General features: G+C 38.3%; 5 protein-coding genes across 7 annotated transcripts; all 5 read right to left on the minus strand.

Annotated features, from left to right (window-relative positions):
• Window positions 1-193: 193 nt before the first annotated feature.
• On the minus strand, window positions 194-3,302 carry LOC148166890 (uncharacterized). The gene is made up of 3 exons (XM_088047956.1): window positions 3,191-3,302; window positions 2,787-3,142; window positions 194-252 (listed from the first exon to the last, which is right to left on the minus strand). Exons 1-2 carry the CDS (start codon window positions 3,203-3,205, stop codon window positions 2,843-2,845), a joined length of 315 nt encoding a protein of 104 aa, XP_087904082.1. The 5' UTR covers window positions 3,206-3,302; the 3' UTR covers window positions 194-252; window positions 2,787-2,842.
• A 3,189-nt stretch (window positions 3,303-6,491) lies between these two features.
• LOC148166891 (uncharacterized) lies at window positions 6,492-7,042 on the minus strand. Of its 2 annotated transcripts, XM_088047929.1 has the most exons (3): window positions 6,959-7,042; window positions 6,707-6,905; window positions 6,492-6,662 (listed from the first exon to the last, which is right to left on the minus strand). In XM_088047929.1, the coding sequence occupies exons 2-3, from the start codon at window positions 6,836-6,838 to the stop codon at window positions 6,492-6,494; spliced, it is 303 nt and encodes a 100-aa protein (XP_087904055.1). In that variant the 5' UTR covers window positions 6,839-6,905; window positions 6,959-7,042. The 2 variants fall into 2 exon arrangements, with proteins under 2 accessions (XP_087904055.1, XP_087904054.1); XM_088047928.1 differs by lacking the exon at window positions 6,959-7,042 and having other exon boundaries at window positions 6,707-6,942.
• A 1,260-nt stretch (window positions 7,043-8,302) lies between these two features.
• On the minus strand, window positions 8,303-10,546 carry LOC148166892 (uncharacterized). Its single transcript, XM_088047927.1, has 3 exons — window positions 10,435-10,546; window positions 10,031-10,386; window positions 8,303-8,361 (listed from the first exon to the last, which is right to left on the minus strand). Exons 1-2 carry the CDS (start codon window positions 10,447-10,449, stop codon window positions 10,087-10,089), a joined length of 315 nt encoding a protein of 104 aa, XP_087904053.1. The 5' UTR covers window positions 10,450-10,546; the 3' UTR covers window positions 8,303-8,361; window positions 10,031-10,086.
• Window positions 10,547-13,735: 3,189 nt separating this feature from the next.
• LOC148166893 (uncharacterized) lies at window positions 13,736-14,286 on the minus strand. The gene is made up of 3 exons (XM_088048070.1): window positions 14,203-14,286; window positions 13,951-14,149; window positions 13,736-13,906 (listed from the first exon to the last, which is right to left on the minus strand). The coding sequence occupies exons 2-3, from the start codon at window positions 14,080-14,082 to the stop codon at window positions 13,736-13,738; spliced, it is 303 nt and encodes a 100-aa protein (XP_087904196.1). The 5' UTR covers window positions 14,083-14,149; window positions 14,203-14,286.
• Window positions 14,287-20,821: 6,535 nt separating this feature from the next.
• On the minus strand, window positions 20,822-21,844 carry LOC148166894 (uncharacterized). 2 transcript variants are annotated; one of them, XM_088048064.1, is made up of 4 exons: window positions 21,624-21,844; window positions 21,289-21,560; window positions 21,140-21,237; window positions 21,005-21,089 (listed from the first exon to the last, which is right to left on the minus strand). In XM_088048064.1, exons 1-3 carry the CDS (start codon window positions 21,753-21,755, stop codon window positions 21,180-21,182), a joined length of 462 nt encoding a protein of 153 aa, XP_087904190.1. In that variant the 5' UTR covers window positions 21,756-21,844; the 3' UTR covers window positions 21,005-21,089; window positions 21,140-21,179. The 2 variants fall into 2 exon arrangements, with proteins under 2 accessions (XP_087904189.1, XP_087904190.1); XM_088048063.1 differs by lacking the exon at window positions 21,140-21,237 and having other exon boundaries at window positions 20,822-21,089.
• Window positions 21,845-24,347: the final 2,503 nt, after the last annotated feature.

The raw sequence follows: 24,347 nt of genomic DNA on the forward strand, positions 1-24,347 counted from the left end.
TACCTAAAAAAGACGAGGGAAACAATCTGAAATGGACGAAACTATCCATTCTTAATTAATGGTAATTGATTATTGCTCTAATTCCAACTGATCCAAGAGCCAAGAGCCAAGGTTAGTCCTTCGCAAGTGGCGCTTCCTCAAAAATATCTCATTTAACGACTTCTTCAATTCTTGTAGATCATTGTTGTTTTTATATGCTGATGTAACCGCAGCCAGCTTGTCGGACATTTCAGTGCTCATTTCTTTTTCCGACTAAAACAAACCAAATAGTTTTAGGTGTTCATCTTCCTCTGATACTACAAAAGCCATGACATCATAAAGACACTAAATTTAAATCCCAAATTTGCAATCTGCGTAAAATTCTGCGTTCACTGATGTATAATAACTCGAGTTTACTTTAAAAAATAAGCGAGATATCGATATGAGAAGTTTGGCCATAGTTTTAGTCATGAATTTTTGCGAAAATTTGCAAATTTCGACTTTTGGAAAATCTAAAAACGATTTCTTATGTAAAAAATCGCGAGAAAAACGATGCCGCAAACCGCATTCCAATATCTGAAATAGTTTTCGAGATATCGAGCATGAATTGTTTGGAACCTTCAAAAATTTGGCCATCTGGCGACAACCCAAAAATTCAAACGGCCATAACTCAGTTATTTGTTGTCGGATCTGAATTTAAATTCCAGATTTGGATTCAGCGTGAGATTCTGCGTAAAATGAGTCAAAATTTATTGAGTTTACCTACGAAATAAAGAAAGCATTGACCAAAAACTGTTTGGAAGTGGTCATTTTGGGGTGATTTTCAATCACTATTTTTAATGTAAAAACGACGTTTAATACCTTTGTATTATATATCATTCGAAAGAGGAGCTCGAAATCTATCTACTGGCTCAATTTGAGATCGATCAAACAAACGGTTTAGGAGTTATGGCCAAAAATAAAAAAAAAATAAAAATTTTCATCGTTTGAGTCGCAATTTTTTTTCGCGAAAAATCGACCATCAAATTTTGGGCTTTTAAGCACTTTTTCTAACGTAAAATGAGCCGAGAAAAACGATGGCGCAAACCGCATCTCAATATCTCTAATAGTTTCCGAGATATTTAACTTTGAAAATTGGGAAAAATGAGAAAAAATGAAAATCAACTATCCGAAACTTTGATCGGCCATAACTCAGTTATTTGTTGTCGGATGTGAATTTAAATCCCAGATTTGGAATCTGCGTAAAATTCTGCGTTCACTGATGTATAATAACTCGAGTTTACTCTAAAAAATAAGCGAGATATCGATATGAGAAGTTTGGCCATAGTTTTAGTCATGAATTTTTGCGAAAATTTGCAAATTTCGACTTTTGGAAAATCTAAAAACGATTTCTTATGTAAAAAATCGCGAGAAAAACGATGCCGCAAACCGCATTCCAATATCTGAAATAGTTTTCGAGATATCGAGCATGAATTGTTTGGAACCTTCAAAAATTTGGCCATCTGGCGACAACCCAAAAATTCAAACGGCCATAACTCAGTTATTTGTTGTCGGATCTGAATTTAAATTCCAGATTTGGATTCAGCGTGAGATTCTGCGTAAAATGAGTCAAAATTTATTGAGTTTACCCAAGAAATAAAGAAAGCATTGACCAAAAACTGTTTGGAAGTGGTCATTTTGGGGTGATTTTCAATCACTATTTTTAATGTAAAAACGACGTTTAATACCTTTGTATTATATATCATTCGAAAGAGGAGCTCGAAATCTATCTACTGGCTCAATTTGAGATCGATCAAACAAACGGTTTAGGAGTTATGGCCAAAAATAAAAAAAAATAAAAATTTTCATCGTTTGAGTCGCAATTTTTTTTCGCGAAAAATCGACCATCCAATTTTGGGCTTTTAAGCACTTTTTCTAACGTAAAATGAGCCGAGAAAAACGATGGCGCAAACCGCATCTCAATATCTCTAATAGTTTCCGAGATATTTAACTTTGAAAATTGGGAAAAATGAGAAAAAATGAAAATCAACTATCCGAAACTTTGATCGGCCATAACTCGGTTATTTGTTGTCGGATCTGAATTTAAATCCCAGATTTGGAATCTGCGTAAAATTCTGCGTTCACTGATGTATAATAACTCGAGTTTACTCTAAAAAATAAGCGAGATATCGATATGAGAAGTTTGGCCATAGTTTTAGTCATGAATTTTTGCAAAAATTTGCAAATTTCGACTTTTGGAAAATCTAAAAACGATTTCTTATGTAAAAAATCGCGAGAAAAACGATGCCGCAAACCGCATTCCAATATCTGAAATAGTTTTCGAGATATCGAGCATGAATTGTTTGGAACCTTCAAAAATTTGGCCATCTGGCGACAACCCAAAAATTCAAACGGCCATAACTCAGTTATTTGTTGTCGGATCTGAATTTAAATTCCAGATTTGGATTCAGCGTGAGATTCTGCGTAAAATGAGTCAAAATTTATTGAGTTTACCTACGAAATAAAGAAAGCATTGACCAAAAACTGTTTGGAAGTGGTCATTTTGGGGTGATTTTCAATCACTATTTTTAATGTAAAAACGACGTTTAATTTCGACTTTTGGAAAATCTAAAAACGATTTCTTATGTAAAAAATCGCGAGAAAAACGATGCCGCAAACCGCATTCCAAAATTACGAATTTCACTGCACGTGACCATCAAATGCACTCGTCTAAAGTTGGTAGCAGCCCCTAGGGATGTTTATTGGTAACAGTTAACGTCTAGCGCAAGTTTGCCAAAAACCATAAATGGAGAGAAAAGAAAACAAACCTTCCATCCTTCCTCAAACAAGCAGCGATGCATCCAGAATTCCAGATCTCGCGTTTTCAAAAAACCAATAAAAATTCTCTATAAACTTCCATTCCTTGATGTTTCTTTGACTTCACAAAATAGCTGACAAGACACCAGATGACCTTCAGAGCCTTTGTAGTATTTTCTTTCTTGACAACTGCATCTCGATGATACTTTGTTTCCGTTGGTTGAGTTCCTTTGAGCCTTCTCTGGAGAAACACTCGTTTTTTGCTCGTAGACTCATCAGGTTTGAAAACGTTGCAAACTTCGTGCTCCCGCAATGAAATCAGCAACACTCTGAACATTTCCCAGTCACTGAACGACATCTTCAACCACTGGAAAAAGAACATTTGACTTTGACTTAAAACATGTTTAAATTTAACCTTTTTCATCCACATTGCAGTAAAGCAGCACCTTTTTCATGATGTTATGCTCCTTGATCAATTCACTGTTCTCTGGGAGCACTGAATGGGTGGTTTCTTCAATTCTGTGCAATAACTTGCAGAGTCCTTTAGCGTTGAGCGACGACAACCGCCTTTTCGACATCTTAGGCTATGGGTATCATCCATCGATTCAGTCTCTTAATAATAAACTCTGGTAATGAAGTTGGAACCTGAAATACCACGAAACATTTCAAGGCTGGAATTCAAACAGTTTTCAGCTTACCTGCGTTTAAAAATTTCAAAAAGACCCATCAATTTGTTGCAAATCAACTCCAACTCTAAATAGCTTCAAATGAACTTCTTAACTTGTGTAATTTCTTTGCTACCATGCCCAGAAGAACGAGAAAGTAAACAGTAAAGAATTCTGGTAGTCTCTTGTGCAAGCAGGATCGTTGTTAATCATTTGTTGTACTCTGAAAATAAGTTTAGTAAATCATGAACATAACCTCAATGTGTGCTGTCAAAATATTCAAGTTAAGACATACGTTAAGATAGAGACACAATACCATTTTTAAATAATTAATAGAATCGTAACCAAGTCGTGAATGTTAAATCAGACTTCAGATTCTTACTCCTGAGGACAAAATTAATAAAAAGAGTATTTTCTTGCTTTAATTTTCATCGAAAAACTGCAAACCAAATAAAAGTTTCAAAAATTAATAAAAAATTAACGGAGCGTCGGATCGAAAAATCTTTGACGGATTCTTGTTCCTGAGGTCCAAATTGATGGAAAAAGTCGGTTTCAAAGAGATTTTATTTTTTGTCAAAATCGCCGAAATCCATGGATTAACCCCTTTGAACTTTTTTTGGCGAAAAACACGAAAGTTTTCAGATCGACACGAAACTTTGCACATGGCATAATTTGACATTTCTACATCCATTTCTGGTCTCCGTTCCTCGCTATCTGTGAGATTTTTTGAGAAAATGCAAATTAAAAATTTTAAAATTCAATTTCCCGCGTCAAGCAATCTGTCAACGAAGCATAGAAGCTAGGACATGCGTCAACAGTCTTTAGTCCATAAATAATATTAAATAAAATATTAACAAAGTCGTAAATCTTAAATCAAAGTTTTGATTCGTTTTTCTGAGGTTAAAATTAACAAGTTAAGTAGTTTATTGTATTTATTTACACCGAAAAATGAATGCATAATGTGTGTATAATTGGTTGCCTATCTACATTGCAAATTTTAAGTAAACTTATAATTACGTTTTGAATCCGACTTTAGAGTACAGAATCTTGTTCCTGAAGTCTAAATTAATAAAAAAAAATGTTTTAAGAAGGTTTCGATTAAATTTCAAATATCAGTCGCGAAGAAACCTGTTTAGTTTTCAACCAATCACACACAGCCCAAATAAGAACCGGCAAATTTAAAGAAATTTATTAATAACACGAACATTAACATGAATAAATTAATGAGTACAAAGTTTCTACTTAAAAACTACAACAGGACTTAGAAAGACGTTGAAAACCGCCTCGACTACACTCCTTACATTAAATCTCGCTTCTTTCGGTCTTTTGACCGTCGTTAAATTGTTGTTACTACAAGCGAGACAGCCGATTTCGTCTAACCCGACTTGTACCTTGAACCCCCCACCTCGTTGTTGAAAAGTGTCCCCCCTTAAAATCCCCGCTTGCACTTTCGTGGTGATTTCGAACGTGTACAAGTTGTACCTCTTGTCGATTTGATCGCGCTGTAAAACGAGCTGCACTCTTCGCGGACTGCTTGCGTGATCGAAGATGGTGCGAAAACTGTTCGAAACCGAGCGGATTTTAATATCGTTTTTCAGTTTTCTGGGTTGATTTCAGGAGGATTAGAACCGAGAAGACGACTTGGATGAAAGCCGTGAATTTCTTGTACCGTGTTTGGGCGGTGAGGACCACGAAGAGGCAGAGAGACTGAAGATGAGGCCGGTGAAAACGAAGAAGGGCTAAGCTTCCGCGGAGTCAACGTCACGTGCATCGGAAGTCGTGGAACTCTCGCTTCACCTGCAACATTTGGAACGTGACAACTTGTCACTAGCATCAGCACCACCAGCAGCTGCGTTTCTGACTTCGCCAAAAAGAAAAAGGCTAGGAACCATACCAACTTCAAGTACAAGATCTTAAGGGCTAGATGTGGGTGGAGAATCGACCTCTGGACGGACCAAAGGGATGTGATCCAAAGCCTTCAGATCAGGATGGGATTAACAATGGGTAAATGTCCGTGGGAATAATCCACCGTGGCCGATGGGTAAAATGATGTATAATAACGCAAGTTTACACCAAAAAACAAGCGAGATATCGATATGAGAAGTTTGGCATAGTTTTTTTAATCATGAATTTTCGCGAAAATTTGTTTCATAAAAATATTATAATCTTCTATAACTAGACATTTAACAATCGTAGATAATATATATTAAAGAGCCACTTTGGGGTGATAAAAAATGACATAATAATTAAGTAGAAGCGAAAATTGCAAACGATTTGAGCACTTGTTTAGAAATGATAAGACAACAACGCTCGAATTCTGTTTTCGTGTTTGACGATCATCGCCTTCAACTTTCTTATTTCGTCGGCGAATTCTGGCAACGTTTTCTCCTAAATCAACAAAATTAGTTTAAGAAAAACCACAAACCTAAACTTGTGTTTGGTTTTGAGTCTTCCCCGATTTCGAAGAGCTTCGACACAGAAATGATCGCTTTCGATTCCATCCTTGAGCGAAATCAACAGACTCTTCAATCGACAGCGCGCGCGCGCGCGCGCCGCACTGTCACCCAAAGTATCTGGATAGTCCGGTCAGTCCGGAGTTGTTTAGCCTCTAAAACCTCGAGATTTCGCATCCTCTCTTCGGCATCATTCCTATGCCTGAGTTGAGTGTTGATGTAATATCACGCCTTCCACCATCTTCCTTCCTGCAAGAAGTGTAAAAAAGTTTCATCAAGAACATGTTTGTTTATCTCACCTGAAAAACTCTTCTTACTCTGTGCAGTCAATTGCTGTTTCTTCACGGCAAAGCTTTTAATTGCGCCTGCTTCTTGACCAACAGGAAAGACAACAAAGTTGTGTTAAGCTGCAACTAAGAGATTAAGGTGAGACCATGAATGGAGAGAAAAGAAAACAAACAAACCTTCCATCCTTCCTGAACAAACAGATCTCGCGTTTTCAAGAAACCAATAAATGATGTTTCCTTGACTTCACAAAATAGCTCACAAGACACCAGATGACCTTCAGAGCCTTTGTAGTACATATTTTCTTTCTTGACTACTGCATCTCGATGATGCTCTGTTTCCGTTGGTTGAGTTCCTTTGGCTCTTCTCCAGAGGAGAATACTCGTTTTCTGCTCGTAGACTCAACATTGCAAACTTCGTGCTCCCGCAATGCAATCAGCAACACTTGAAACGTCTCCCAGTCACTGAACGACATCTTCAACCACTGGAAAAAGAACATTTGATTTTGAATTTAACCTTTTTCATCACCTTTTTCGTGATGTTATGCTCCTGGATCAATTCACTGTACTTTGGGAGCACTGAATGGGTGGTTTCTTCAATTCTGTACAATAACTTGCAGAGTCCTTTAGCGTTGAGCGACGACAACCGCCTTTTCGACATCTTAGGCTATGGGTATCATCCATCGATTCAGTCTCTTAATAATAAACTCTGGTAATGAAGTTGAAACCTGAAATACCACGAAACATTTCAAGGCTGGAATTCAAACAGTTTTCAGCTTACCTGCGTTTAAAAATTTCAATAAAGACCCATAAATTTGTTGCAAATCAACTCCAACTAAAAATAGCTTCAAATGAACTTCTTAACTTGTGTAATTTCTTTGCTACCATGCCCAGAAGAACGAGAAAGTAAACAGTAAAGAATTCTGGTAGTCTCTTGTGCAAGCAGGATCGTTGTTAATCATTTGTTGTACTCTGAAAATAAGTTTAGTAAATCATGAACATAACCTCAATGTGTGCTGTCAAAATATTCAAGTTAAGACATACGTTAAGATAGAGACACAATACCATTTTTAAATAATTAATAGAATCGTAACCAAGTCGTGAATGTTAAATCAGACTTCAGATTCTTACTCCTGAAGACAAAATTAATAAAAAGAGGATTTTTCAAAATTTGAAAAATTAATAAAACAACGGAGCGTCGGATCGAAAAATCTTTGATGGATTCTTGTTCCTGAGGTCCAAATTGATGGAAAAAGTCGGTTTCAAAGAGATTTTATTTTTTGTCGAAATCGCCAAAAATCCATGAATTACCCTTACAACTTTTTTTGGCGAAAAACACGAAAGTTCCCAGATCGATACAAAACTTTGCACATGGCATAATTTGACATTTCTACATCCATTTCTGATCTCCGTTCCTCGCTATCTGTGAGATTTTTTGAGAAAATGCAAATTAAAAATTTTAAAATTCAATTTCCCGCGTCAAGCAATCTGTCAACGAAGCATAGAAGCTAGGACATGCGTCAACAGTCTTTAGTCCATAAATAATATTAAATAAAATATTAACAAAGTCGTAAATCTTAAATCAAAGTTCAGATTCGTTTTTCTGAGGTTAAAATTAACAAGTTAAGTAGTTTATTGTATTTATTTACACCGAAAAGTGAGAGAAGTTTTTCCATAAAAGCCACCTAGCGGAATAACGCCGAAGTTGATAGTTCACGCCTCCTCTCACCAGAGGGCTAAACTTTTGTTTTTAAAACTTACAATTTTTGAATCAAAACCATTTGCAGGAATAAGGAAGAATGATAAAAAACAATACCCTCAAATTAAACTAAAGGAGTATTAATAAAATAAAAAAACACAAACTCGACACTCTCCCTCCTTCTTGCAAAAAGTGTGAAAAAGTTTCATTAGTTTCATTCATGTTTGTTGGCTTACCTAAAAAAGACGAGGGAAACAATCTGAAATGGACGAAACTATCCATTCTTAATTAATGGTAATTGATTATTGCTCTAATTCCAACTGATCCAAGAGCCAAGAGCCAAGGTTAGTCCTTCGCAAGTGGCGCTTCCTCAAAAATATCTCATTTAACGACTTCTTCAATTCTTGTAGATCATTGTTGTTTTTATATGCTGATGTAACCGCAGCCAGCTTGTCGGACATTTCAGTGCTCATTTCTTTTTCCGACTAAAACAAACCAAATAGTTTTAGGTGTTCATCTTCCTCTGATACTACAAAAGCCATGACATCATAAAGACACTAAATTTAAATCCCAAATTTGCAATCTGCGTAAAATTCTGCGTTCACTGATGTATAATAACTCGAGTTTACTTTAAAAAATAAGCGAGATATCGATATGAGAAGTTTGGCCATAGTTTTAGTCATGAATTTTTGCGAAAATTTGCAAATTTCGACTTTTGGAAAATCTAAAAACGATTTCTTATGTAAAAAATCGCGAGAAAAACGATGCCGCAAACCGCATTCCAATATCTGAAATAGTTTTCGAGATATCGAGCATGAATTGTTTGGAACCTTCAAAAATTTGGCCATCTGGCGACAACCCAAAAATTCAAACGGCCATAACTCAGTTATTTGTTGTCGGATCTGAATTTAAATTCCAGATTTGGATTCAGCGTGAGATTCTGCGTAAAATGAGTCAAAATTTATTGAGTTTACCTACGAAATAAAGAAAGCATTGACCAAAAACTGTTTGGAAGTGGTCATTTTGGGGTGATTTTCAATCACTATTTTTAATGTAAAAACGACGTTTAATACCTTTGTATTATATATCATTCGAAAGAGGAGCTCGAAATCTATCTACTGGCTCAATTTGAGATCGATCAAACAAACGGTTTAGGAGTTATGGCCAAAAATAAAAAAAAAATAAAAATTTTCATCGTTTGAGTCGCAATTTTTTTTCGCGAAAAATCGACCATCAAATTTTGGGCTTTTAAGCACTTTTTCTAACGTAAAATGAGCCGAGAAAAACGATGGCGCAAACCGCATCTCAATATCTCTAATAGTTTCCGAGATATTTAACTTTGAAAATTGGGAAAAATGAGAAAAAATGAAAATCAACTATCCGAAACTTTGATCGGCCATAACTCAGTTATTTGTTGTCGGATGTGAATTTAAATCCCAGATTTGGAATCTGCGTAAAATTCTGCGTTCACTGATGTATAATAACTCGAGTTTACTCTAAAAAATAAGCGAGATATCGATATGAGAAGTTTGGCCATAGTTTTAGTCATGAATTTTTGCAAAAATTTGCAAATTTCGACTTTTGGAAAATCTAAAAACGATTTCTTATGTAAAAAATCGCGAGAAAAACGATGCCGCAAACCGCATTCCAATATCTGAAATAGTTTTCGAGATATCGAGCATGAATTGTTTGGAACCTTCAAAAATTTGGCCATCTGGCGACAACCCAAAAATTCAAACGGCCATAACTCAGTTATTTGTTGTCGGATCTGAATTTAAATTCCAGATTTGGATTCAGCGTGAGATTCTGCGTAAAATGAGTCAAAATTTATTGAGTTTACCTACGAAATAAAGAAAGCATTGACCAAAAACTGTTTGGAAGTGGTCATTTTGGGGTGATTTTCAATCACTATTTTTAATGTAAAAACGACGTTTAATTTCGACTTTTGGAAAATCTAAAAACGATTTCTTATGTAAAAAATCGCGAGAAAAACGATGCCGCAAACCGCATTCCAAAATTACGAATTTCACTGCACGTGACCATCAAATGCACTCGTCTAAAGTTGGTAGCAGCCCCTAGGGATGTTTATTGGTAACAGTTAACGTCTAGCGCAAGTTTGCCAAAAACCATAAATGGAGAGAAAAGAAAACAAACCTTCCATCCTTCCTCAAACAAGCAGCGATGCATCCAGAATTCCAGATCTCGCGTTTTCAAAAAACCAATAAAAATTCTCTATAAACTTCCATTCCTTGATGTTTCTTTGACTTCACAAAATAGCTGACAAGACACCAGATGACCTTCAGAGCCTTTGTAGTATTTTCTTTCTTGACAACTGCATCTCGATGATACTTTGTTTCCGTTGGTTGAGTTCCTTTGAGCCTTCTCTGGAGAAACACTCGTTTTTTGCTCGTAGACTCATCAGGTTTGAAAACGTTGCAAACTTCGTGCTCCCGCAATGAAATCAGCAACACTCTGAACATTTCCCAGTCACTGAACGACATCTTCAACCACTGGAAAAAGAACATTTGACTTTGACTTAAAACATGTTTAAATTTAACCTTTTTCATCCACATTGCAGTAAAGCAGCACCTTTTTCATGATGTTATGCTCCTTGATCAATTCACTGTTCTCTGGGAGCACTGAATGGGTGGTTTCTTCAATTCTGTGCAATAACTTGCAGAGTCCTTTAGCGTTGAGCGACGACAACCGCCTTTTCGACATCTTAGGCTATGGGTATCATCCATCGATTCAGTCTCTTAATAATAAACTCTGGTAATGAAGTTGGAACCTGAAATACCACGAAACATTTCAAGGCTGGAATTCAAACAGTTTTCAGCTTACCTGCGTTTAAAAATTTCAAAAAGACCCATCAATTTGTTGCAAATCAACTCCAACTCTAAATAGCTTCAAATGAACTTCTTAACTTGTGTAATTTCTTTGCTACCATGCCCAGAAGAACGAGAAAGTAAACAGTAAAGAATTCTGGTAGTCTCTTGTGCAAGCAGGATCGTTGTTAATCATTTGTTGTACTCTGAAAATAAGTTTAGTAAATCATGAACATAACCTCAATGTGTGCTGTCAAAATATTCAAGTTAAGACATACGTTAAGATAGAGACACAATACCATTTTTAAATAATTAATAGAATCGTAACCAAGTCGTGAATGTTAAATCAGACTTCAGATTCTTACTCCTGAGGACAAAATTAATAAAAAGAGTATTTTCTTGCTTTAATTTTCATCGAAAAACTGCAAACCAAATAAAAGTTTCAAAAATTAATAAAAAATTAACGGAGCGTCGGATCGAAAAATCTTTGACGGATTCTTGTTCCTGAGGTCCAAATTGATGGAAAAAGTCGGTTTCAAAGAGATTTTATTTTTTGTCAAAATCGCCGAAATCCATGGATTAACCCCTTTGAACTTTTTTTGGCGAAAAACACGAAAGTTTTCAGATCGACACGAAACTTTGCACATGGCATAATTTGACATTTCTACATCCATTTCTGGTCTCCGTTCCTCGCTATCTGTGAGATTTTTTGAGAAAATGCAAATTAAAAATTTTAAAATTCAATTTCCCGCGTCAAGCAATCTGTCAACGAAGCATAGAAGCTAGGACATGCGTCAACAGTCTTTAGTCCATAAATAATATTAAATAAAATATTAACAAAGTCGTAAATCTTAAATCAAAGTTTTGATTCGTTTTTCTGAGGTTAAAATTAACAAGTTAAGTAGTTTATTGTATTTATTTACACCGAAAAATGAATGCATAATGTGTGTATAATTGGTTGCCTATCTACATTGCAAATTTTAAGTAAACTTATAATTACGTTTTGAATCCGACTTTAGAGTACAGAATCTTGTTCCTGAAGTCTAAATTAATAAAAAAAAATGTTTTAAGAAGGTTTCGATTAAATTTCAAATATCAGTCGCGAAGAAACCTGTTTAGTTTTCAACCAATCACACACAGCCCAAATAAGAACCGGCAAATTTAAAGAAATTTATTAATAACACGAACATTAACATGAATAAATTAATGAGTACAAAGTTTCTACTTAAAAACTACAACAGGACTTAGAAAGACGTTGAAAACCGCCTCGACTACACTCCTTACATTAAATCTCGCTTCTTTCGGTCTTTTGACCGTCGTTAAATTGTTGTTACTACAAGCGAGACAGCCGATTTCGTCTAACCCGACTTGTACCTTGAACCCCCCACCTCGTTGTTGAAAAGTGTCCCCCCTTAAAATCCCCGCTTGCACTTTCGTGGTGATTTCGAACGTGTACAAGTTGTACCTCTTGTCGATTTGATCGCGCTGTAAAACGAGCTGCACTCTTCGCGGACTGCTTGCGTGATCGAAGATGGTGCGAAAACTGTTCGAAACCGAGCGGATTTTAATATCGTTTTTCAGTTTTCTGGGTTGATTTCAGGAGGATTAGAACCGAGAAGACGACTTGGATGAAAGCCGTGAATTTCTTGTACCGTGTTTGGGCGGTGAGGACCACGAAGAGGCAGAGAGACTGAAGATGAGGCCGGTGAAAACGAAGAAGGGCTAAGCTTCCGCGGAGTCAACGTCACGTGCATCGGAAGTCGTGGAACTCTCGCTTCACCTGCAACATTTGGAACGTGACAACTTGTCACTAGCATCAGCACCACCAGCAGCTGCGTTTCTGACTTCGCCAAAAAGAAAAAGGCTAGGAACCATACCAACTTCAAGTACAAGATCTTAAGGGCTAGATGTGGGTGGAGAATCGACCTCTGGACGGACCAAAGGGATGTGATCCAAAGCCTTCAGATCAGGATGGGATTAACAATGGGTAAATGTCCGTGGGAATAATCCACCGTGGCCGATGGGTAAAATGATGTATAATAACGCAAGTTTACACCAAAAAACAAGCGAGATATCGATATGAGAAGTTTGGCATAGTTTTTTTAATCATGAATTTTCGCGAAAATTTGTTTCATAAAAATATTATAATCTTCTATAACTAGACATTTAACAATCGTAGATAATATATATTAAAGAGCCACTTTGGGGTGATAAAAAATGACATAATAATTAAGTAGAAGCGAAAATTGCAAACGATTTGAGCACTTGTTTAGAAATGATAAGACAACAACGCTCGAATTCTGTTTTCGTGTTTGACGATCATCGCCTTCAACTTTCTTATTTCGTCGGCGAATTCTGGCAACGTTTTCTCCTAAATCAACAAAATTAGTTTAAGAAAAACCACAAACCTAAACTTGTGTTTGGTTTTGAGTCTTCCCCGATTTCGAAGAGCTTCGACACAGAAATGATCGCTTTCGATTCCATCCTTGAGCGAAATCAACAGACTCTTCAATCGACAGCGCGCGCGCGCGCGCGCCGCACTGTCACCCAAAGTATCTGGATAGTCCGGTCAGTCCGGAGTTGTTTAGCCTCTAAAACCTCGAGATTTCGCATCCTCTCTTCGGCATCATTCCTATGCCTGAGTTGAGTGTTGATGTAATATCACGCCTTCCACCATCTTCCTTCCTGCAAGAAGTGTAAAAAAGTTTCATCAAGAACATGTTTGTTTATCTCACCTGAAAAACTCTTCTTACTCTGTGCAGTCAATTGCTGTTTCTTCACGGCAAAGCTTTTAATTGCGCCTGCTTCTTGACCAACAGGAAAGACAACAAAGTTGTGTTAAGCTGCAACTAAGAGATTAAGGTGAGACCATGAATGGAGAGAAAAGAAAACAAACAAACCTTCCATCCTTCCTGAACAAACAGATCTCGCGTTTTCAAGAAACCAATAAATGATGTTTCCTTGACTTCACAAAATAGCTCACAAGACACCAGATGACCTTCAGAGCCTTTGTAGTACATATTTTCTTTCTTGACTACTGCATCTCGATGATGCTCTGTTTCCGTTGGTTGAGTTCCTTTGGCTCTTCTCCAGAGGAGAATACTCGTTTTCTGCTCGTAGACTCAACATTGCAAACTTCGTGCTCCCGCAATGCAATCAGCAACACTTGAAACGTCTCCCAGTCACTGAACGACATCTTCAACCACTGGAAAAAGAACATTTGATTTTGAATTTAACCTTTTTCATCACCTTTTTCGTGATGTTATGCTCCTGGATCAATTCACTGTACTTTGGGAGCACTGAATGGGTGGTTTCTTCAATTCTGTACAATAACTTGCAGAGTCCTTTAGCGTTGAGCGACGACAACCGCCTTTTCGACATCTTAGGCTATGGGTATCATCCATCGATTCAGTCTCTTAATAATAAACTCTGGTAATGAAGTTGAAACCTGAAATACCACGAAACATTTCAAGGCTGGAATTCAAACAGTTTTCAGCTTACCTGCGTTTAAAAATTTCAATAAAGACCCATAAATTTGTTGCAAATCAACTCCAACTAAAAATAGCTTCAAATGAACTTCTTAACTTGTGTAATTTCTTTGCTACCATGCCCAGAAGAACGAGAAAGTAAACAGTAAAGAATTCTGGTAGTCTCTTGTGCAAGCAGGATCGTTGTTAATCATTTGTTGTACTCTGAAAATAAGTTTAGTAAATCATGAACATAACCTCAATGTGTGCTGTCAAAATATTCAAGTTAAGACATACGTTAAGATAGAGACACAATACCATTTTTAAATAATTAATAGAATCGTAACCAAGTCGTGAATGTTAAATCAGACTTCAGATTCTTACTCCTGAAGACAAAATTAATAAAAAGAGGATTTTTCAAAATTTGAAAAATTAATAAAACAACGGAGCGTCGGATCGAAAAATCTTTGATGGATTCTTGTTCCTGAGGTCCAAATTGATGGAAAAAGTCGGTTTCAAAGAGATTTTATTTTTTGTCGAAATCGCCAAAAATCCATGAATTACCCTTACAACTTTTTTTGGCGAAAAACACGAAAGTTCCCAGATCGATACAAAACTTTGCACATGGCATAATTTGACATTTCTACATCCATTTCTGATCTCCGTTCCTCGCTATCTGTGAGATTTTTTGAGAAAATGCAAATTAAAAATTTTAAAATTCAATTTCCCGCGTCAAGCAATCTGTCAACGAAGCATAGAATCTAGGACATGCGTCAACAGTCTTTAGTCCATAAATAATATTAAATAAAATATTAACATAGTCGTAAATCTTAAATCAGAGTTCAGATTCGTTTTTCTGAGGTTAAAATTAACAAGTTAAGTAGTTTATTGTATTTATTTACACCGAAAAGTGAGAGAAGTTTTTCCATAAAAGCCACCTAGCGAAATAACGCCGAAGTTGATAGTTCACGCCTCCTCTCACCAGAGGGCTAAACTTTTGATTTTAAAACTTAGAATTTTTGAATCAAAACCATTTGCAGGAATAAGAAGAATGATAAAAAAACAATACCCTCGAATCGCTGAGTCACGTACGTCCAAAAATAAGCGAGTTAGAAGGGTTTAGGGCCGCCAGATATAAAGGTCGATATCTCCGAAACTAAGTCCTCTATCGATGTGCGGTTTGAAGCATCGTTTTTCTCGCTCTTTTTTACATAAGAATCCGTTGCCAGTAAAATATCGAAAAATTTGACGAATAATTCGAAGTCCAAGGGTGGCCAACCCTATGGTGCAAAACCTAATTCGATCGATATCTCGCTAATTTATTAACCAATTTTAATAAAAATGGTCTCATTTTGTGTAGAATTTCGAGAAGAATCCAAAAATATGGCCGCTGAGTCACGTACGTCCAAAAATAAGCGAGTTAGAAGGGTTTAAGTTGCTGATAGGGCCGCCAGATATAAAGGTCGATATCTCCGAAACTAAGTCCTCTATCGACGTGCGGTTTGAAGCATCGTTTTTCTCGCTCTTTTTTACATAAGAATCCGTTGCCAGTAAAATATCGAAAAATTTGACGAATAATTCGAAGTCCAAGGGTGGCCAACCCTATGGTGCAAAACCTAATTCGATCGATATCTCGCTAATTTATTAACCAATTTTAATAAAAATGGTCTCATTTTGTGTAGAATTTCGAGAAGAATCCAAAAATATGGCCGCTGAGTCACGTACGTCCAAAAATAAGCGAGTTAGAAGGGTTTAAGTTGCTGATAGGGCCGCCAGATATAAAGGTCGATATCTCCGAAACTAAGTCCTCTATCGATGTGCGGTTTGAAGCATCGTTTTTCTCGCTCTTTTTTACATAAGAATCCGTTGCTAGTGAAATATCGAAAAATTTGACGAATAATTCGAAGTCCAAGGGTGGCCAACCCTATGGTGCAAAACCTAATTCGATCGATATCTCGCTTATTTATTAACCAATTTTAATAAAAATTGGTCTCATTTAATGTAGAATTTCGAGTAGAATCCAAAAAATAGACTAGTCCAAAAATAAGCGAGTTGGAAGCTTTTTAAGTTGCTGATAGGGCACCAAGTGTGGCTGACCTTTTTTCTATAGACCACACCCCTCCCCCATTCTTTATCAAGCCACACCCCTCCCCCCTTCTTTATCAAGCCACACCCCTCCTCCATTGACCACACCCCCTCCTCTTTTTTGACCGCACCCCTTTTCCATTAAGCCACACCTTTTTATTAAGCCACGCCCCTTCTCCATTTGGCCACACCCCCTTCTCCACTAAGCCACGCCCACACTCCATTTGACCACGCCCCTTATTCATATGACCGCGCCCCTTCTCCATTTGACCACACCCCTTTTCCATTAAGCCACGCCTTTCCTCCATTTAACCACGCCCCTTTCCCCATTTAGCAACACCCTTTTTCCGTTAAGCCACGCCCATTTTCTATTTGACCACACCCCTTTTCCATTAAGCCACACCTTTTTTCCATTAAGCCACGCCCATCCTCCATTTGACTACACCCCTTCTCCACTAAGCCACGCCCACACTCCATTTGACCACGCCCCTTATCCGTTTGACCGCGCCCCTTCTCCATTTGACCACACCCCTTCTCCATTAAGCCACGCCCATCCTCTATTTGACCACACCCCTTTTCCATTAAGCCACGCCTTTCCTCCATTTAACCACGCCCCTTTCCCCATTTAGCAACACCCTTTTTACCATTAAGCCACGCCCATTTTCTATTTGACCACACCCCTTTTCCATTTAGCCACACCTTTTTTCCATTAAGCCACGCCCATCCTCTATTCGACTACACCCCTTCTCCACTAAGACACGCCCACACTCCATTTGACCACGCCCCTTATCCATTTGACCACGCCCCTTCTCCATTTGACCACACCCCCTTTTCCATTTGACCACACCCCTTTTCCATTTCGCCACGCCCCTTCTCCATTAAGCCACGCCCATCCTCTATTTGACCACACCCCTTTTCCATTAAGCCACACCTTTTTTCCATTAAGCCACGCCCATCCTCTATTCGACTACACCCCCTTCTCCAATTGACCACACCCCTTTTCCATTTCGCCACGCCCTTCCTCCATTTAACCACGCCTCTTCTCCATTAAGCCACACCCATCCTCTATTTGACCACACCCCTTTTCCATTAAGCCACACCTTTTTTTCCATTAAGCCACGCCCATCCTCCATTTGACTACACCCCCTTCTCCACTAAGACACGCCCACACTCCATTTGACCACGCCCCTTATTCATTTGACCGCGCCCCTTCTCCATTTGGCCACACCCCTTTTCCATTTCGCCACGCCCTTCCTCCATTTAACCACGCCCCTTCTCAATTTGACCACACCCCTTTTCAATTGAACCACACCCTTCCACCTCACTCCTTCTCCATTAAGCCACACCTTTTTTTCCATAGACCACACCTCCGTCTTCATCAAGCCACACCTCTTCTACATTAAGCCACATTTCCATTTGGCCACTCTTCTCATTCATGAAGCCACACCCCTCCTCCATTGACCACACCCCCTCCTCTTTTTGACCGCACCCCTTTTCCATTAAGCCACACCCCTTCTCCATTTGGCCCCACCCCTTCTCCACTAAGCCACGCCCACACTCCATTTGACCACGCCCCTTATTCATTTAACCACGCCCCTTCCCCCATTTAGCCACACCCTTTTTTTCCATTAAGCCACGCCCATCCTCTATTCGACTACACCCCCTTCTTCACTAAGACACGCCCACACTCCATTTGACCACGCCCCTTATCCATTTAACCGCGCCCCTTCTCCATTTGACCACACCCCTTTTCCATTTCGCCACGCCCTTTCTCCATTTAACCACGCCCCTTCTCCATTAAGCCACACCCATCCTCTATTTGACCACACCCCTTTTCCATTAAGCCACACCTTTTTTTCCATTAAGCCACGCCCATCCTCCATTTGACTACACCCCTTCTCCACTAAGACACGCCCACACTCCATTTGACCGCGCCCCTTCTCCATTTGACCACACCACTTTTCCATTTCGCCACGCCCTTCCTCCATTTAACCACGCCCCTTCTCCATTAAGCCACGCCCATCCTCTATTTGACCACACCCCTTTTCCATTAAGCCACGCCCATCCTCCATTCGACTACACCCCTCCTCCATTTAACCACACCCCCCCCTTTTCCGTTTAGCCACGCCCCTTCTCAATTTGACCACACCCCTTTTCAACTAAACCACACCCTTCCACCTCACTCCTTCTCTATTAAGCCACACCTTTTTTCTATAGACCACACCTCCGTCTTCATCAAGCCACACCTCTTCTACATTAAGCCACACTTCCATTTGGCCACTCCTCTCATTCATGAAGCCACACCCCTCCTGCGTTGGCCACACCAAACGGTGTGGTAAAATTAGGCCCAAAATTCCATGCTCGCAACTGTACAAATGTAAAGTGCACTCATTGCATTCACTTTCAGGGAGAAATTTAGGGGGAAATTGAATGCAGCGATTTTTGAGGTTAACAGGTTGTCGAACTTAATCTATAATTAATCAAAAATTTGATGCAAAGAGCAGATTCAATACAGATTTGACATCATTGACATGTTTTGGCAATCTTGCGCAAGACGATTAGATTCTACACGCATGCAACAGTTGCGTCAAGGTCAAACTTAACTTTTCAATGAGTGGAAAAAGACAGTCCCGAAGAAAATTTTAAAATATATTTGTAAAAATACTAGTAAAACAATTCTTATTAGTTGTTCTTTGCAAATGCATTACATAATTTATACATTTATTTACATTATTCGTTGTTAAACATGGAACACACAAAATTTACATCCGAGAATTGTCGTCAAGGCCATCTCTATCGCTAATTAACAAAATTATACAACTATGTACAATGTTTTTTCTTGAAGATTTTCCTAACGTTTTATGAAAAATTTGTTATGTACAAAAATCAAGAAAAAGCGAGCCTGTCGTTATTGTCATGTGAAGACGGAAACGTCCTGATCGACACTTGCCTGAACTTTATAAACTATATAACTAACGTTTCATAAAAATATTATAATCTTCTATAACAAGACATTTAACAATCGTAGATAATATACAGGGTGTCCCAGAACTCATGCCTAGCCGAAAACCGGGGATATCGGGAAAAGGTGTGAATGTGTAAATTGCTGAAAAAAAAGTTCCAGCTCCAACAGAAACTGAGAAAAGACATGACAAAGTTGACCAATCACAAGGCCGCGTGGAGATGGTCTGGAGGATACACTCGCGTGTTGCTAAGAAACCAGTTTAAATTTTCTCCTTTAAATTTTGTATGAACAATCTGGTCCACTATAAATTTCACTGACGTTAGAATGACAGGCTTCAATAAATCTAACTCATATTGAACTTAGTGTGCAGAAACGGCTCAGCGTACTTTAGAAATTGACTAGAGGGTTGAAGACTACTGGTTGACGAGCGTTGAATGACAAGAGACACACCTGGAGGACAACTGACACAGTGAAAATCCAAGTGGAGTGTGAAACGGCGTTTCTTTTGGTTTCCCTTGCTTGCTGGTTTCCTAGTTGGTGTTTGGTGGCAACAAATATCCTAAAACGGTTCAGGAGTACTCGGCGGCAGAATGCCTCGAAATGCGTCTTATTTTTGAAGAGTGCTATCGAAATTAGTATTAGCAGCAAAAACGTACCGAGGACGTTTTCCAGGTCGTGATTATTATCCGGACAACAAAACGATTCTTAGTGTTGTTTCTCGGGCTGGACACACGGATCAATTATTAACAGATCGGCGCGAAGTTGGTGGAGCACCAAGACAGGCCAGAACTGTTGAAAATGAAGAAGCCGTTTTGGAAGCGGTTGATGAACACTCCACGCAAAGTATCTGAACTGTGGCACGTCAGTTAGAAATCGGAAAATCTTCTGTACAAAAAATTCTCGCGACAGATCACTGGCACCCGTACCATGTCAAAGTTTGGTTAGAAGAGCTCATCTGTGTGTCCAAAATAATGGTGGTTTGTTCAAGCATTTGATTTAACTATTACATCATGTGTCTTGTTCTGTTTCTTGTTGTAATAAAAGGGTTCTTGAATGAACCGTCATTGTGTTTTTTATCTGTCAAATTGACATTAGATGTCAGTTATAAAAATGTAGTGGACCAAATCAATTTTCCTTTTTAGGATTTAATTCTGAAACCTAGCAACGTTAATATTATTTGTGCTTGAGCGTCTGGGATTGGTCAGTTTCGTTAAGCAATTTCTCAATTTTAATGCACATCAGGACAAAACAAATTGCATTTTTGGCGTCCTGATTGCTGTCGGCATCCGCCCTTTTTCGGCTAGGCGTGAGTTCTGGGACACCCTGTATATTAAAGAGCACTTTGGGGTGATAAAAAATGACATAATAATTAAGTAGAAGCGAAAATTGCAAACGATTTGAGCACTTGTTTAGAAATGATAAGACAACAATTTGTGCGTGCTAAACCAGCACCAGAGCCACTTCAGCTTCCAACGCTCGAATTCTGTTTTCGTGTTTGACGATCATCGCCTTCAACTTTCTTATTTCGTCGGCGAATTCTGGCAACGTTTTGTCCTAAATCAACAAAATTAGTTTAAGAAAAACCACAAACCCAAACCACTCACCGAAACTTGTGTTTGGTTTTGGGTCTTCCCCGATTTCGAGGAGCTTCGACACAGAAATGATCGCTTTCGATTCCATCCTTGAGCGAAATCAACAGACTCTTCAGTCGACAGCGCGCGCCGCACTGTCACCCAAAGTATCTGGATAGTCCGGTCAGTCCGGAGTTGTTTAGCCTATAAAACCTCGAGATTTCGCATCCTCTCTTCGGCATCATTCCTATGCCTGAGTTGAGTGTTGATGTAATATCACGCCTTCCACCATCTTCCTTCCTGCAAGAAGTGTAAAAAAGCTTCATCAAGAACATGTTTGTTTATCTCACCTGAAAAACAATTGCTATTTCTTCAAGGCAAAGCTTTTAATTAATTGCGCCTGCTTCTTGACCAAGAGGAAAGACAACAAAGTTGTGTTAAGTTGCAACTAAGAGATTAAGGTGAGACCATGAATGGAGAGAAAAGAAAACAAACAAACCTTCCATCCTTCCTGAACAAGCAGATCTTCACAAAATAGCTCACAAGACACCAGATGACCTTCAGAGCCTTTGTAGTATTTTCTTTCTTGACAACTGCATCTCGATGATGCTCTGTTTCCGTTGGTTGAGTTCCTTTGGGTCTTCTCCAGAGGAATACTCGTTTTCTGCTCATAGACTCATTAGATTTGAAAACGTTGCAAACTTCGTGCTCCCGCAATGCAATCAGCAACACTTGAAACATCTCCCAGTCACTGAACGACATCTTCAACCACTGGAAAAAGAACATTTGACTTTGAATTTAACCTTTTTCATCCACATTGCAGTAAAGCAGCACCTTTTTCATGATGTTATGCTCCTGGAACAATTCACTGTACTCTGGGAGCACTGAATGGGTGGTTTCTTCAATTCTGTGCAATAACTTGCAGAGTCCTTTAGCGTTGAGCGACGACAACCGCCTTTTCGACATCTTAGGCTATGGGTATCATCCATCGATTCAGTCTCTTAATAATAAACTCTGGTAATGAAGTTGGAACCTGAAATACCACGAAACATTTCAAGGCTGGAATTCAAACAGTTTTCAGCTTACCTGCGTTTAAAAATTTCAATAAAGACCCATAAATTTGTTGCAAATCAACTCCAACTAAAAATAGCTTCAAATGAACTTCTTAACTTGTGTAATTTCTTTGCTACCATGCCCAGAAGAACGAGAAAGTAAACAGTAAAGAATTCTGGTAGTCTCTTGTGCAAGCAGGATCGTTGTTAATCATTTGTTGTACTCTGAAAATAAGTTTAGTAAATCATGAACATAACCTCAATGTGTGCTGTCAAAATATTCAAGTTAAGACATACGTTAAGATAGAGACATAATACCAATTTTAAATAATTAATAGAATCGTAACCAAGTCGTGAATGTTAAATCAGACTTCAGATTCTTACTCCTGAGGACAAAATTAATAAAAAGTGGATTTTCTTGCTTTAATTTTCATCGAAAAACTGCAAACCAAATAAAAGTTTGAAAAATTAATAAAACATTAACGGAGCGTCGGATCGAAAAATCTTTGACGGATTCTTGTTCCTGAGGTCCAAATTGATGGAAAAAGTCGGTTTCAAGGAGATTTTATTTTTTGTCGAAATCGCCAAAAATCCATGATGTTTAGTCTTTGAACTTTTTTTGGCGAAAAACGCTAAAGTTCGCAGATCGGCACGAAACTTTGCACATGGGATAATTTGACATTTCCACATCCATTTTTGGTCTCCGTTCCTCGCTATCTGTAAGATTTTTTGAGAAAATGCAAATTAAAAATTTCAAAATTCAATTTCCCGCGTCAAGCAATCTGTCAACGAAGCATAGAAGCTAGGACATGCGTCAACAAATCTATCCATAAATAATATTAAATAAAATATTAAAAAAGTCGTAAATCTTAAATCAAAGTTTAGATTCGTTTTTCTGAGATTAAAATTAACAAGTTAAGTAGTTTATTGTATTTATTTACACCGAAAAATGAATGCATAATGTGTGTATAATTGGTTGCCTACCTACATTGCAAATTTTAAGTAAACTTATAATTACGTTTTGAATCCGACTTTAGAGTACAGAATCTTGTTTCTGAAGTCTAAATTAATAAAAAAAAATGTTTTAAGAAGGTTTCGATTAAATTTCAAATATCAGTCGCGAAGAAACCTGTTTAGTTTTCAACCAATCACACACAGCCCAAATAAGAACCGGCAAATTTAAAGAAATTTATTAATAACACGAACATTAACATGAATAAATTAATGAGTACAAAGTTTCTACTTAAAAACTACAACAGGACTTAGAAAGACGTTGAAAACCGCCTCGACTACACTCCTTACATTAAATCTCGCTTCTTTCGGTCTTTTGACCGTCGTTAAATTGTTGTTACTACAAGCGAGACAGCCGATTTCGTCTAACCCGACTTGTACCTTGAACCCCCCACCTCGTTGTTGAAAAGTGTCCCCCTTAAAATCCCCGCTTGCACTTTCGTGGTGATTTCGAACGTGTACAAGTTGTACCTCTTGTCGATTTGATCGCGCTGTAAAACGAGCTGCACTCTTCGCGGACTGCTTGCGTGATCGAAGATGGTGCGAAAACTGTTCGAAACCGAGCGGATTTTAATATCGTTTTTCAGTTTTCTGGGTTGATTTCAGGAGGATTAGAACCGAGAAGACGACTTGGATGAAAGCCGTGAATTTCTTGTACCGTGTTTGGGCGGTGAGGACCACGAAGAGGCAGAGAGACTGAAGATGAGGCCGGTGAAAACGAAGAAGGGCTAAGCTTCCGCGGAGTCAACGTCACGTGCATCGGAAGTCGTGGAACTCTCGCTTCACCTGCAACATTTGGAACGTGACAACTTGTCACTAGCATCAGCACCACCAGCAGCTGCGTTTCTGACTTCGCCAAAAAGAAAAAGGCTAGGAACCATACCAACTTCAAGTACAAGATCTTAAGGGCTAGATGTGGGTGGAGAATCGACCTCTGGACGGACCAAAGGGATGTGATCCAAAGCCTTCAGATCAGGATGGGATTAACAATGGGTAAATGTCCGTGGGAATAATCCACCGTGGCCGATGGGTAAAATGATGTATAATAACGCAAGTTTACACCAAAAAACAAGCGAGATATCGATATGAGAAGTTTGGCATTGTTTTTTTAATCATGAATTTTCGCGAAAATTTGTTTCATAAAAATATTATAATCTTCTATAACTAGACATTTAACAATCGTAGATAATATATATTAAAGAGCCACTTTGGGGTGATAAAAAATGACATAATAATTAAGTAGAAGCGAAAATTGCAAACGATTTGAGCACTTGTTTAGAAATGATAAGACAACAACGCTCGAATTCTGTTTTCGTGTTTGACGATCATCGCCTTCAACTTTCTTATTTCGTCGGCGAATTCTGGCAACGTTTTCTCCTAAATCAACAAAATTAGTTTAAGAAAAACCACAAACCTAAACTTGTGTTTGGTTTTGAGTCTTCCCCGATTTCGAAGAGCTTCGACACAGAAATGATCGCTTTCGATTCCATCCTTG

Source organism: Gnatocerus cornutus, chromosome 10 (genome assembly GCF_029298725.1).
Source record: "Gnatocerus cornutus isolate USDA-ARS CGAHR chromosome 10, icGnaCorn1.1, whole genome shotgun sequence".
Classification (NCBI taxonomy): domain Eukaryota; kingdom Metazoa; phylum Arthropoda; class Insecta; order Coleoptera; family Tenebrionidae; genus Gnatocerus; species Gnatocerus cornutus.